The 13,741-nt window shown below is 43.6% G+C and overlaps 1 protein-coding gene across 3 annotated transcripts in view; it reads left to right on the top strand.

Moving 5' to 3' along the window:
• ANO10 (anoctamin 10) overlaps positions 1 to 13,741 on the top strand; it is a 119,744-nt gene that overhangs the window by 45,369 nt on the left and 60,634 nt on the right. For all 3 annotated transcript variants that reach the window (XM_079795079.1, XM_079795078.1, XM_079795077.1), the window contains exons 7-11: positions 210 to 265; positions 2,901 to 2,975; positions 4,697 to 4,879; positions 8,257 to 8,448; positions 10,683 to 10,811. In XM_079795079.1, coding sequence (XP_079651205.1) covers positions 210 to 265; positions 2,901 to 2,975; positions 4,697 to 4,879; positions 8,257 to 8,448; positions 10,683 to 10,811 — 635 coding nt within the window. The remainder of the gene's footprint in view (positions 1 to 209; positions 266 to 2,900; positions 2,976 to 4,696; positions 4,880 to 8,256; positions 8,449 to 10,682; positions 10,812 to 13,741) is intronic.

Genomic DNA, 13,741 nt, shown 5'->3' with positions numbered 1-13,741 from the left:
ACCCCCCAAAAATGTGTCGTAACCTTGGTTTCTTCCTTGTCGGATGCTCCTAGCGGTGTGCAGTAGGCATGATTGACAGCCTAGTGCATTTACTGACTGAGGCTCTGTAGTTGACATCCTGCCCACAGTGCAGGTCTCACTCACCTCACCACAGTGCTCCCTGCTGCTATCTTATCTGAGAGAAATGACCTCTCCTTTTGATGTTTTAGAGAATCACAGATTGGAGTCTGCCTACCAGAATCATCTAATTTTGAAAGTTTTAGTGGTAAGTAGAGTTTTTATATACAAATTCATTTTAATTATGAAATTAATGAATACAATTTAACACAGTAAGCACCCAGCCTGTTTTGTCTTCCAGACGGAAAGTATAGTGTTAGTCACCAGTGACTGACAGGGCGCTTAACGTGTTAATATTTAGGAATATAAATATGAAGACTTGCTTCTAATTTCAAGATATCAGATAGTTAATATATTTTGAGCAAGTAGACAAGGATTGATTAATCGTTGTGTTTATATCTACATTCAATCCTATATAATAAAATCCTAATATGCAAGTTGACTGAACGGCAGAACGACTGGATGCTATGATACACACTGACCACCAAGGGGCAGATGCTCAATGCAGGAGCTGCCCCCTGGTGGTCAGACAGAAGCTGGGCTCACGGCTGGCAAGTGCAGCGGCCGTGGCAGGAGCCTCTCCTGCCTCCGCAGCAGCGCTAAGGACCCCTCCTGGGGAGTGGGCCTAAGCCAACAGGCGGACATCCCCTGAGGGGTCCTGGACTGCGAGAGGGAGCAGGCCGCTAGTAGTCTTATAAATGTGCATGTGGTTTAAGGTTTCAAATGTAGAAATTTGTTTATAGCCAATTTCTATTTATGTAAAAAGCTAATTATCTACTTTATAGTCATGTTTCTCTTCTCTTCGGTGACTTCTTTGAATGCTTCACTATTCAACAATCCCTGCAGTTATGCACAGTTCATTTAGTGATAGAACGTTAAATTATTTTTTTATAAATTTTGGTGAAGAATGCTTAGAGTTGAGGAGGTTCCCAGCATGTTCTGATGGGCAGAAGGAGAGAGATGGAGAGAAGGCACTGTGTAACTTGCTTGCAGGTTGTGTAAAAGCTCACACTCTCTGCCTCCTTCCACCATCATTATAAACAACAAAGATGTGCTGACTTGAAAGCACCTCACTTATCAGGAGGCATCTGTACCATAACTGAGGATCAAGACAGGTGCATAGAGTCCTCTGAACTTGCAACTGTAACCGATTTAACACAGTTCATGTACTTGACTCCCCGAGGCAGAGATCGAGGCCCCCACTGAGAAAAAGTCTTTGTTTAGCTGTAGAAATCATTTTGAGAAGCCTATTTATCTAGTTTTTCAGTCCTTAAAAGATCAGATACTACCATTGGGAAGGTGTTTAGGTTTCTGGAAGTAGGTAAATTTATAGAGGCAAGAGCGGGCTTGGACATAGAAAACCTGTCATAATAGGTGCTCATAATTCAACGGTGTAGCAATTTGGACATTTGTGCATATCTAAAAAGGCTCTGAAGGCCTCATTCTAGCCCCACGAAGTAATTGATATTCAACATATTGATGCCGAACCAGCAAGGAAGTTACCTTCTCTGTTCTCTGTGTAAGATTCAGGGGAACATGTAATGCATTAAAAAGATCATTCAAATTGATTTTAATATGGAGCCTTTGTCCTTAGAGGTAAAACGCTCCATTTGGCTTGAAGAATTCAGTTATTTGTGGGACTTCATTATTCTCTGACATTTCAGATACGTTGTCAGGTGACTGCCTTGTGAAAAGACTCACATGTTAGGATCTGCTTGTGTTCCCTGGGTCTCTCCCTTCCTGTTTAATCTTATGGGGAGAGCATGTCCCACTTTCCCAGGCTTTCGCTTTCCACCTTCTACCCTGACTTAGTCCCCTCCCCTCCCCTGGCTGCACTGATCTTATTGCTGACTCTCTGCAGTGACTCCCTATTCCCTCACTAACGAAGTGCCCACAGCTGTACCCAAAGCAGTCTTCTGTCTCGGGAAGTAGCCAGCATGAGGCTGGAGGCAGAGAGGAAACTCATTAGTGCAGGGCGTGGTTGCAGATTCTTGAGCAGGGGAACTGCTTGAAGAAATGGCACTTGTTAGGGTGGGATCCGCAGCCCAGAACTGTGTCTGAGCAGGGCTGGGGCGTCTCAGGCCTGTGGTGACAAAGATGCCTCCCACACTCGGCTGGTTGTTACAGCTGGTCTCTCTTGCTGGTGCCACTCATCTACCTAGGCGTCACCCCGTGACGGTGAGGAGTCTCAGGTCCGTGGGCACAAGGAGGCTTCTGGGGCTGGGCTACTTGTGGTGGTGGTGGGGGGGTGGGGGGATAGGGTCCTTCTTGCTGGTGCTGCCAGGCCATCCTTGCAAATCCCCTCGGGGAAGGCAATGGGGGGGCCCTGCAGGAGGGAGGGAAGGAGAGCATAGCCCCTGGCAGCTCATTGTTGGTGGGGGTCCCGATAGTTCCTCTTGGTTCATCTGCTGTTTTCAAGCTTCCAAGTGGGTGAGTGGGGAATGAACCCACCTGGGCCACCTGGCTCACCAGGTTGGAGGTGGGAATGGTGGGCCTTGGTCTCCCTCTTGTAAGAACAGGGTAGAAACAGGAGCGTCAGCTGCGCTGGTGCTGTGTTACTCACCCAGTCCTGGGTTATTCCCCAGCCGGTTCATGGCCTCTGAGTCTCCTCTGGGTGCCTCCTGCATCATGTGCAGGGTTTATAGACGTGCCCACTGAGGGGGAGGAGGGAGAACGGGGCTGGAAGTCTCTCGGTGAGTTTTTAAATGCAGTACTTACAGTTGTAAATGTAAATGTAAAGTCCTGTGAAGCAACACTAAATATTGTTACCACTTTTTTGCCAGTTCAACTTTCTGAATTGCTTTGCCTCACTCTTCTACATCGCCTTTGTCCTGAAGGACATGAAGCTCTTACGTCAGGTGAGTGTGAGTAGCAGAAAGGTATCCATTCTTAAGGCTTTAGAGGCGGTTTCTTGTAGTCAGGTAATGCAATCAGCTTCCCATGATTACTTTGACAAATAAAACCTTTTCAATTTTGTCTATTTCTAAGCCCAATTCTAATTAAAAACAGAAAACCCATTAGCACTGTGTAGTGTACTCAACTGAAAAAAAATTAATGGAAGCTAACCAACTTGTAAAATTAACGATATAGGGCAGTAAAATAAAACATGTAGTTCCTATATATTTGTATTTGTATAGAATTGTAAGAACAATTCTAACAACAAAACATATTTTTTAAACTTTTGTGTGTGTCTCAGGGTGGGGGTGATTGGTGTAGCCTTACATGGGTCTGATACATTTCATTTGTAAATTATAGGTCGTTGTACTTTAGAGACCAGCAGATCTTTTTCTGAAATGCTAAGAACGTCTGACATATACTTAATACTGTGTATGCTTGAGTCAGCTGTCGGCGAGGGCTGCTCCCTCCTGGTGTTAATGTCCTGTGATGGTTAGTGAGCAGCTTCAGAGCCGAGGCTCCTTAGTATTCATATGAGGACTTGGGATCATTTTCCAGAAAATTTTCTAAAAAATTGTATAACAGAGAAAGTATTTTGTAGTTATGGTCCTAACAGCTTGCATAAAAGTAAATTAAATGTTGTGCTCTTAAGAATTGCACTCTATATATTGCTACTTTTTAAACATTATTTTTGAAAATTGAAAAAGTAATTGGATGCACATACCTTCCCCAGTCCCACCTACAGTGTTAGTGGGGTGTGACTTCTCATTTCTTACACTTTAGAGAGTCTGCTTCATATAACAGGGGACAGAGGGATGGGAGAGGATTCTTGAAAAAATAGAATTCTAATATCAGCAAAGACGTTGTGTGATGGAAACACTGATATCCATCTGGGGAAAGTAGAAATTGCCACACCACCTCTGGAAACCACGCCGGCAGCTTTGCCAGGAGCCTTAACTCATCCCTAACAAATCATCAGAGGTGGGTGAAGATTCATATATGTAGGTATCCAAAGAGCAGCATTTGTAGTAGTTCAGGTTGGGAATAACACCTGCATTCAACAACAGTGCCTGGGCTACATAAAGAAAGAATTTTTATTGGCACAGGAAAGTGCTCACAATATGTAACGAGAGGGAAAAAACAATACAAAGCTGTATATAGTATGTAGTGGATGATTCTACTTTAATTTCTACATATGATTGGAAATATCCAAGATGTTAGCAGTAGTTCTTTCCTGTTTGTGGAATCATGGGTGACTTTTTTTTTCATTTTCTAATTTTTTTTACAGTGGGTGGGGGATGTATAATATTTTTAACGTTGTGGCCAAACTATTTTTCCAAAATTGGCAACATCATTTAGATATTCAAATTTTGTAGCCAGGATGATATACCAACAACAACAAAGCAACAAAATTTAAGGAAATTTGTTCTACTGATTCGTAACTGGTTTATTTTTTATTATAATATTATTTGTATTATAATCTTTTTGTATTTTAATCTAAGTCTTCCCTGTGGAAAAATAAACACAAATTAGAAACATCATTCCAACACCTAACTTTTCTGATACTAGCTTTTATAACAATAGTATACTATTTGTTGAAAATGGCCGTTTTATTTGCATAACTGTGCGCATGGGGTGGTTTTATTAAGCTACAACTGGCAAATATGTATGTGCTTCTCCTTAGAGCCTGGCCACGCTCCTGATTATGTCCCAGATCCTGAACCAGGTTGTGGAATCTCTGCTGCCTTACTGGCTCCAAAGGAAGCACCACGTGCAGGTGAAGAAGAAGGTGCAGGCTCTGAAGGCAGACATCGACGCCACGTTATACGAACAAGTCATCCTGGAAAAAGAAATGGGAACGTATTTGGTAAGCTTGAATCTGGTTGAGTTTAGCATCGACTCAATGTGCATAACAGTCACGTACCACGTACATACACACATGTAAACACTCACGGTCTCAGCTCAGGGCTCTCCAGCCAGTGAAGGGCTACTGTCCTGAATCTGAAGTTATGCCTAAAACACAGAGGATGAGCGTGGGGAACCCTTGAGTGCTCTGCCGAGGTGCTGGGAACAGCAGCTAGAGCCGGTGGGCAGGGGGGTGAGATGGCCATGAGGGCAGCAGCTTGGCTCGCTTCAGACGCAAAGAAAAGATTGAACGTGGGTTCTGGAAATATCGGAGGGAACTTTGTAAAGTATGTGGTTGTCTAACCGCTATGCTGCACACTTGAAACTAATACAAAATAATATGTAATTGAAAAACTTAAAAAAAAAATTTTAAAACCAAAGAAAATATTGAAGCCCATCAATAAAAATGAAGATTAATTTATAGTTTAAGTTACTTAGTGCTATTGTAAAAATAAAATAGTTCCTAAGACAGAAGTCTGAAATTCTTTGGGAACTATAAGGAGATCATTGGAGAGTCATAAAACCTAACCATGTATTTAATGAACTTTTATTGAGCTCCGACTACATTCACTACGAGGTGTTGAGGTCATGTTTGCTTTAGGTCATTGTTTCTTCTATCCTGCACCTACCTTCTTCCTATAATATAGTCTTCTTAGTGCGGTAGAGCCTTTGGTGAGGACCCACTGTCATTAAACTTCCATAGTCTTGTTTTTCATCATGAGTGAATTCATCTCCTGATTATTTAACTAACTTTCTTACTTAGTTTTTTTCTCATATGCTTAAGAATTATAGTTTGCATGTTCATTTGGAGTAGGAATTTATTCTCCCCCCTCTCTCTCTCCCTCCCGCTCCCGGCCCCTGCTCACTGCATCTCATATGCTAAAAATGCCAGGCAGAGCTTGGCATGACTGCCGGGCTGCCCGGCAGCACATCTGAGAGACATTATCTGCACATCTCTGCAGGGGCTCAACCTTTTACTTTATGAGTCAAACCAGCACAATTTTGAAAGCTGAGCATAGGCTATGATGGTTTCTTAAGACCGAATTGTGGTAAAACCGGCTTGATTGCTAAGATTTTTACTCTTTCCCCACTCTTGATTACTTCACTCTTCAGAGAATTAAATCAATGCTATATCGCTGGGCATATTTTAAAGCCACATCTGTATGCTGCAACACAACGTAAGGAAATGCTTTCTAGAGCCAAATGCAACCAAAGAGCAGTTTAGAAATTGCTCGCCACTGAATCCCCAGCTGAGCATCCACCGGCCAGCTCCGAACATACATGTGCTTGGTGTTGCTCTTTGACGAGCCTTGGAAACTGCCAGAGAGACTCACTTGAAATCCCTGGGCCCATGCTTCATCCAAGTAGCCAGAGCATCTGAGAGAAGTACTCCCTCCATTGCCAGTACTCTATAATTAAGTTAGGAAATTCTCTATTTCAGCAAAATATAAGATATGAAAAGAAACTGTCTAGAAGTAGAATCTGACTTATACTAAAGCTCTCAGCTCCAGAGTCTAATATGCATATCTTGGAGAAAGACTAACTCTGAGATGCAGTAATAATAATGATTCATTTTGCAATATCCATGTTTAATATTGCTTTAAAATATTGTGATGAGTATTTTTCTTAAACTGAAGTTGTCATTGCGTGTGCATAGGGTGATCATGGGGAGGTCTGGAGTGCAGCCTTAGGCAACATGGCAATTACGACACAGTATAAAGCATTGCTCAGCTTCCCTCGGGTCAGAATAAATGTGATTGTGAACAACAGGCATCTAGTGAGGCATTCGAGTAGCGTGTCCCTGTGTCCAGTGAGAGGCGGTGGTGTTACTCAGGTGGTGGTGTTACTTAAGCATCCTGCTTCAATGAGGGCTTCGTTGTCCAGTTATTAAAGATCACTAAGTAACTCACCCCACACTGTTAGTATCTCTTTAGTTGTTGAGGGTACACAACGACTATTGCCCATCTCCTCCTTTGGACTAAACCTTTATAAACATAGCGGCAAGGTTTTTAAACATGGTCTCAGAGGGATTTCTCCATGCTTCCCTGGTCTCCTTATTTTCTGCTGTAGACTCCTTTCTTTGGCCTCTTTGATGTATATACTACTTTTGTTAGGGTGACTCTGGGGAGTTTCCTTGTTCTATCAGCTTTGTTTTTCTTTACTTTTAATAGAATTGAGATAAATGTCTTATACCATAAAATTCACTATTTTAAAATGTACAATTTAGGGTTTTTTAAAATAAGTTCACAAGGTGTGCAGCCGTCACCACTATCTAATTCCAGAACTTTTCATCATCCCCCAAAGAAACCCATAACCATTATCTTTTATTTTATTATTTTTTAAATTAAATTTATTGGAGTGACATTGGTTAATAGGGTCATATAGGTTTAAGATGTGGATTTCTAGGTTACAAGATCTATATATTTCACTGTGTGCCCACCACCCAAAGTCAAATAATCTTTCATCACCATATATTAGGACCCCTTTACCCTCCACCCCCGCAAGGGAGAAGCCTGTAGCACAGGGGGGGGGGGGGAGGGCGGGGGACTCAGTGAGGCTGAATAAAGATGAGCCTTCTGAGCGGAGTCCAAAAGGTACCACTGTCCACATCAGGTAGTGACTTCTCTTTGGAGCGAGGCCTGTGAGACCTCCAGCCCCTCTGCTCCCTCTGCTCCTGGGCGTGCCTGTTGTTACTTGTGACGGCTGCTGTGGACCTGGGAGCAGGAGGTGAATCTCAAGTGAATTTAAATGCACAAGATTGAGCTGTTTTTCTTTACTAAGTGCTGCCTGAGTTGCTACTAGCCGTGGGTTAATTTTCACAGTACTGAAAACGTTGATACTGACAGATTTTGCCCTTTTTGTTTGTTTGTTTGGAGGGGCAAACTTCCGGAGGTCCTTATGCGATCCTTTTTGCTGGCATCACCACTATTAGTTTTTCCTTTGGAAGGTCAGGGACTGGGGTTCTGGGGGGCCCATACTGTGAGGGGCCATCATGTAAGATTTCTTTTTTTATTTTTAATGTATTTTTATTTATTTCAGAGAGGAAGGGAAAGGGAGAGAGAGATAAAAACATCAACAATGAGAGAGAATCATTGATCAGCTGCCTCCTGCACGTCCCCTACTGGGTATCAAGCCTGCAACCCAGCATATGCCCTTGACCGGAATCGAACCCGGGACCCTTCAGTCCGCAGGCCAAAGCTCTATTCACTGAGCAAAACCGACCAGGGCTCTTCCTTTTTTTTTTTTTAAAGTTAAATTTAGTGGGATGACATTGTAAGTTATTCTTATTAGACGATATTAAAACCATGCCTGTTTTCTCCTTGTGGCTCACAATTCCAGGGCACCTTCGATGACTACCTGGAGCTCTTGCTGCAGTTTGGCTACGTGAGCCTTTTCTCCTGTGTTTACCCGTTAGCAGCGGCCTTCGCTGTGTTAAATAACTTCACCGAAGTTAATTCCGATGCCTTAAAAATGTGCAGAGTCTTCAAACGTCCATTCGCAGAGCCTTCGGCCAGTATTGGTGTATGGCAGGTAATTATTTGAGAAAAAATATTTCTTTAAAAGAAATAACAGAATGCGGCATTGTGATTTAAAACAAAGAGCCCAAAGGAGAGTTTGGGAAAACTGATTTCATTCTTGCTCGGCCACTGCACAGCTGTGTGACTTCAATAGCCATTAACTTCCTCTGGGCCTCACTTTCCTTATTTTTAAAATTGGGGGTAGGGGTGAGGCAGGTAAAATATAATCTTTATGACTCCTTTCAGGTGTAAAACTTGGACAATTTTCTAGGAGAGTAGCCAGCTGGGCTTTCACTCACATAATGAGGTCCTCCCCACTGCAGTCTCAGAAGAAAGTGGCACAGTACTTTCCAAATGCTTAAAGTAAAGTACTGTCAATACAGAATCTTATATTCACAGAAAACATTCTTTAGGAGCGCAGGAGAGAGCAAGACACTCTCAGATGAAGGGAAACCAATAAGAGATTTTTTATTGTCAGGGGACCTATCCTAAAAGTATGACCGAAAGTTCTCAAAACTAAGGAAATTATAAAAGTAGGAATCTGGAGACATTAGGAAGAAATAAACTTGCTAAACAAAAATACAAGTCAATACAATAGATTTTCCTTCTCTTCTTGAGTCTTTAACCCTTTGCACTCGCTTGCTTTTTTCTCGATTCCTTTATTCTAATGCTAACCTTGTCGAGTCACACTCGACATCCGAGTGCAAAAGGTTAAAGTTATGTTTGAGAGTTGAAACAAAAAATACAAACCTATCTAATGATTCTAAATACTATATGTAGAGAAGATATTTAGGCAATTATATTACAAACTAGAAGCCTGGTGCACGAATTCGTGCATGGGTGGGTTCCGGCTGGCCTGCCCTGATCAGGTTTGGGGGGGCGATCGGGGGTGGGGTCAGCCTGGGGGAGGGGCCACAGGCAGTTCACAGCCCCCTGGTTGAACTCCTGGTCGAGGGAACAATTTGCATATTAGCCTTTTATTGTATAGGATAGGGAATGGTAAAGGGAGGTAAGATTTCTATATTTCACTCGAGCTGATAAATAACAACACAAGTAAAAGGAAAAATGTATATACACATATAAAATATAATGTAACTATATATGTATATACGTGTGTATATAATCCTATCTAATAATAGAGTAATATGTAAATTACCATCACTCCGCTACGCCCACGATTGGGCCAGCGGAGGTGCAGGGGGTGGGACTCGGGGTGACCGGGGTGGCCGATTGGCGACGCTGGGGTGCGACGGATGGCAGGCAACTGGCGGTCGGCTCCTGCGATCTGTCGCCAGGATGCTGGGGTGCGGCCGAGCCCAAGGCTGGGCAAAAGCCGAGAGCCTGCGACGGATGGCAGGCAACTGGCGGTCAGCTCCTGTGACAACCAGAGGCTGACCAACTGGAAGTCAGTGCTGGCCCCGCCCCCAAGCAAGCGGTTAGGGGCAATCAGGCAGGCAGAGGGGTTAGGGGTGATCAGGTAGGCAGAGCAGTGGTTAGGGGTGATCATGTAGGCAGGCAAGTGGTTAGGGGAGATCAGGTAGGCAGACCAGCAGTAGGGGCGATCAGGTAGGCAGACAGACCCTCACTGGGCTGGCCCCGCCCCCAAGCAAGCTGTTAGGGGCAATCAGGCAGGCAGGCAGAGTGGATAGGGGTGATCAGGTAGACAGACCAGTGGTTAGGGGTGATCAGGCAGGTAGGCTAGCGCTTAGGGGCAATCAGGTAGGCAGACAGCCCCTTGCATGGCTGGCCCCACCCCCAAGCAAAGAAAGAGGGAGGCCCAGGCCAGCCAAGCCATTGCACCCCAGCCTGTCGCCTGCAGAGGGAGGCCACCGGTGGCAGGGGAGGGGGGGCAGTGCTGCACAGATGGCAAGCAGTGGCAGTGACGAGGGTGGGGCCAGCTGCCTGCAGACCTGGGAAGGAAAGACCCGATAGGCCCTGATCTCAGGCCAGGCCTAGGGACCCTACCCGAGGGGTCCCGGATTGTGAGAGGGTGGTTGGGCTGAGGGACGCCCCCGAGTGCATGAATCTTCATGCACTGGGCCTCTAGTATAATTATATATATATATATATATATATATATATATATATATATATGTATATATTTAGAGCAACCCCTAGAAAACTATATAAAAATATATTCAAAAACACAGATAAATCAAAATGGAATATCAAAAAATGTTTAGGTAACTCATAATAAGACAAGAAAAAAACAAAGCAGTTTTAATTTCATGTTCTTTTTTCTTTCAGTTGGCTTTTGAAACAATGAGTGTTATCTCCGTGGTCACTAACTGTGCTCTGATTGGAATGTCGCCGCAAGTGGATGCACTCTTTCCGGAGTCAAAAACAGACCTCATTTTGATTGTAGTAGCAGTGGAGGTAAGTGAGAGCTTAACTCTCTTTCAAATAGTTTCTACATCAGATGCTTCTGTTGTTCCAAAGCAGTGATGTCTCTGGCTGGCAATTTAGCAACATGCATTTACTGGTATGAAAGCAACACCGTTCAGGAAATGGGAAGACAAGAGTCTGAGGCTGTGCATTCCTGGTGATCACTTGGGACTGAAAAATGGTCACCGCGGTGCAAACAGGAAAGTGACTTTCCCAGCCTGGTCAGGGCTGAGTAGATAAATCTTATTTGAAACTAGAGGCCTGATGCACGAAAATTCGTGCAAGCGTAGGCCTTCCTTCCTCTGGCTGCTGGCACTGGCTTCCCTCTGGCCACCGGCAGGCACCTGGTATACGGGCTTCACTCCGGCCCCGGCTTCGTCCAGAAGGACGTCAAGAATGATATCAAGTCTAATTAGCATATTACCCTTTCTTTACTATAGACTAGGGGCCCGGTGCACGAATTCGTGCATCTTGAAAGGAACTGTGGGCCACGAGGCTGCGGTGGGCACAGGGGCGGTTCTTGGCCCATCCTCTGCGCCCCCACCAGCCCCTCCCACTGCGGCCCCCAGTCTCCTGTCTGCCGGCAGCCCCACTCCCGCCTCCACGGCTCCCATGCGTTGATGGCGCTGGCCCTGCTCATACCCGCTGACAGCGTGGAGTGACTGGGGCTGGTGTCAGCAGTGTGAGCGGGGCCAGTGCCATCAGCGGGTGCGAGCAGCGGCTGCTGCCCGACTGCCCCTCAGGAGCGGGGGTGGGAGGGGTGGAGAAGCCCTTAGGGGCGATCAGGGCTGGCAGCGGGTGCGAGCAGGGCTGTTGCCAGCAGCAGGTGCCAGCACCGGGCGGGACCGCGGTGCACGGGAGCAAAGAATTTTCAGTAACCACCAGAGACTCGCCCTGATGACAGCAACCGGTGCCCCACCTTGGTCTGGCGCCCCAGCTCACCTGCTTCACCATCCTGCCGTGGCCAATGCCCGCCATGTTCTGCGCGCGCGCCCCTGGTGTCAGCGCACATCATAGCGACCAGCTGTTCGGTTGTTCCGCCGTTCAATCTATTTGCATATTAGGGTTTTATATATATAGATAGAATTCTGTAGGTTTAATATGGTGGGGTTTTTTAGTCTAATCTAGGGATTTGTCACTTTTACTTTCTTAAACAAATCCTAAGAAAATATTTTTTGAGAAAAATTCATGTTTAAGTCTCATTTCCAACAGGTATGAAGCCCATTGTGAAACATTCTAAAACTCCAAAGCGTGCTGTCATGTGTAGGAGGACTCTTAGTTTCACATACAAAGCACAAGCTGGCTGTCTCTGTACTGCTTAGAAACCATTTAATTATGTTTCTGACTATGGATTGCTGTACCATCTTAAAAATCAAGCACTTACCAATCACAAACAAGAATTTGCAGGCAATTTTTTGTTGCTAGTGATTTTAGTTGTCAAGAATATTGTGATCTTCTAGTTTTAGATATTTAAAACATAGGAGAGTGATGAAAATTTGTTAAAGCAAACTTTGGCAGGAACATAAAGTAGTGATTCATATACCTAAGGTCTCAGGACTTAGAGCTGACCAGAAAACAAAAAAATGAAATCCTGGAATTCATTTGTGCATTCAAATGTACATTTGTACATTTCCAGTAGTGGCTGAAGAAATACAGTCTGCTTTACTCTATTTTGCTCTTTTAGCATATTTGATAGGAATCTGTGCTTGTGATAGATGCTATATGTAGAATATTCGTGTTGGAGAATGATTTTAGATGGCAGTGTGTAGGAGGGGAAAGAGAATGGCTCTGGCAGATAAAAGTAGGTCTGTTTTGGACTTGTGAGTTGAATAGGATTTTGGAGAGCTATTTGCAAGGCTGATTTATTACCTGTGGAAGTGAGAGATCAAAACAGAGAGGGCCCTTAGCCAGGGGATGGCCAGCTGGCCAGGCTCATAATGTAGCTTCTTGATTTAGGATATGGCCCTTAACTTTGCAGATCTAGCAATTTGTCTTTGCCTGTAGTACATCCAGGGCTAACTAGACTTCTGGGACTGACTTATGCTTAAACTAATGAGACTCACAAGGGATTGATGAGAATGCCAAGTAGTTCATTTACAGAAGATACCCGTTGAGCATCTTTTCATGGATTGTAAATGTTTTCATTTGTAAATCTTCTTTGGAGAAATGTCTATTCAAATCCTTGTCCATTTTTAAATTATGTTGTTTGTTTTTTAGTTGTTGAATTGTGGAGTTCTTTATATATTATAAACATTAACCCCTTATCAGGTATATGATTCGCAATATTTGCTTCTATTCTGCAGGTTGCCTTTTCACTCTGTTGATACTATCCTTTGATGCACAAAAGCCCAACTTCTCTATTTTCTCTCTCTCTTTTTTTTTGTCTTTGTTTTTAGTGTTATATCTAGGAAATCATTGACAAATCTAATGTCATGCAGATTTTGTCCTATGTTTTCTTCTAGATTTATAGTTTTAGGTCTTAAGTCTAGATCTTTGATTTGAGTTAATTTTTATATATGATATAAGGTAAATCATTCTTTTGCATGTGGCTATCCAATTTTCCAGCATCATTTGTTGAAAAGACAGGCCTTTCCCCAGTAAATGGTCTTGGCACCCAGTCAAAACCCACATATGTGAGGGTTTGTTTGTTTCTGGGCTCTTTATTTTATTCCATTGGTCTGTATGTCTATATTGTCTTTTCATGCATTTTATTGGGGGTATGATTGACATACATAAAGCTGTACATATTTAATGTATATAAGTTGACAAAATAAGTAATATCTATCTTTTTGCCAGTATTACACTGCTTTGATTACCATAGCTTTGTAGTAAGTTTTTAAATCAGAAAGTGTGAGACCCCCCCAACTTTGTTATTCTTTTTCAAGATTGTTTTGGCTATTTGGTTGTATGTTTGTAGTAAC

This window comes from Cnephaeus nilssonii (genome assembly GCF_951640355.1).
Source record: "Cnephaeus nilssonii genome assembly, chromosome: 17".
In the NCBI taxonomy this organism is placed as follows: domain Eukaryota; kingdom Metazoa; phylum Chordata; class Mammalia; order Chiroptera; family Vespertilionidae; genus Cnephaeus; species Cnephaeus nilssonii.
Note: the sequence above shows the minus strand (reverse complement) of the source record. Positions and strands in the feature narration are given on the sequence as shown.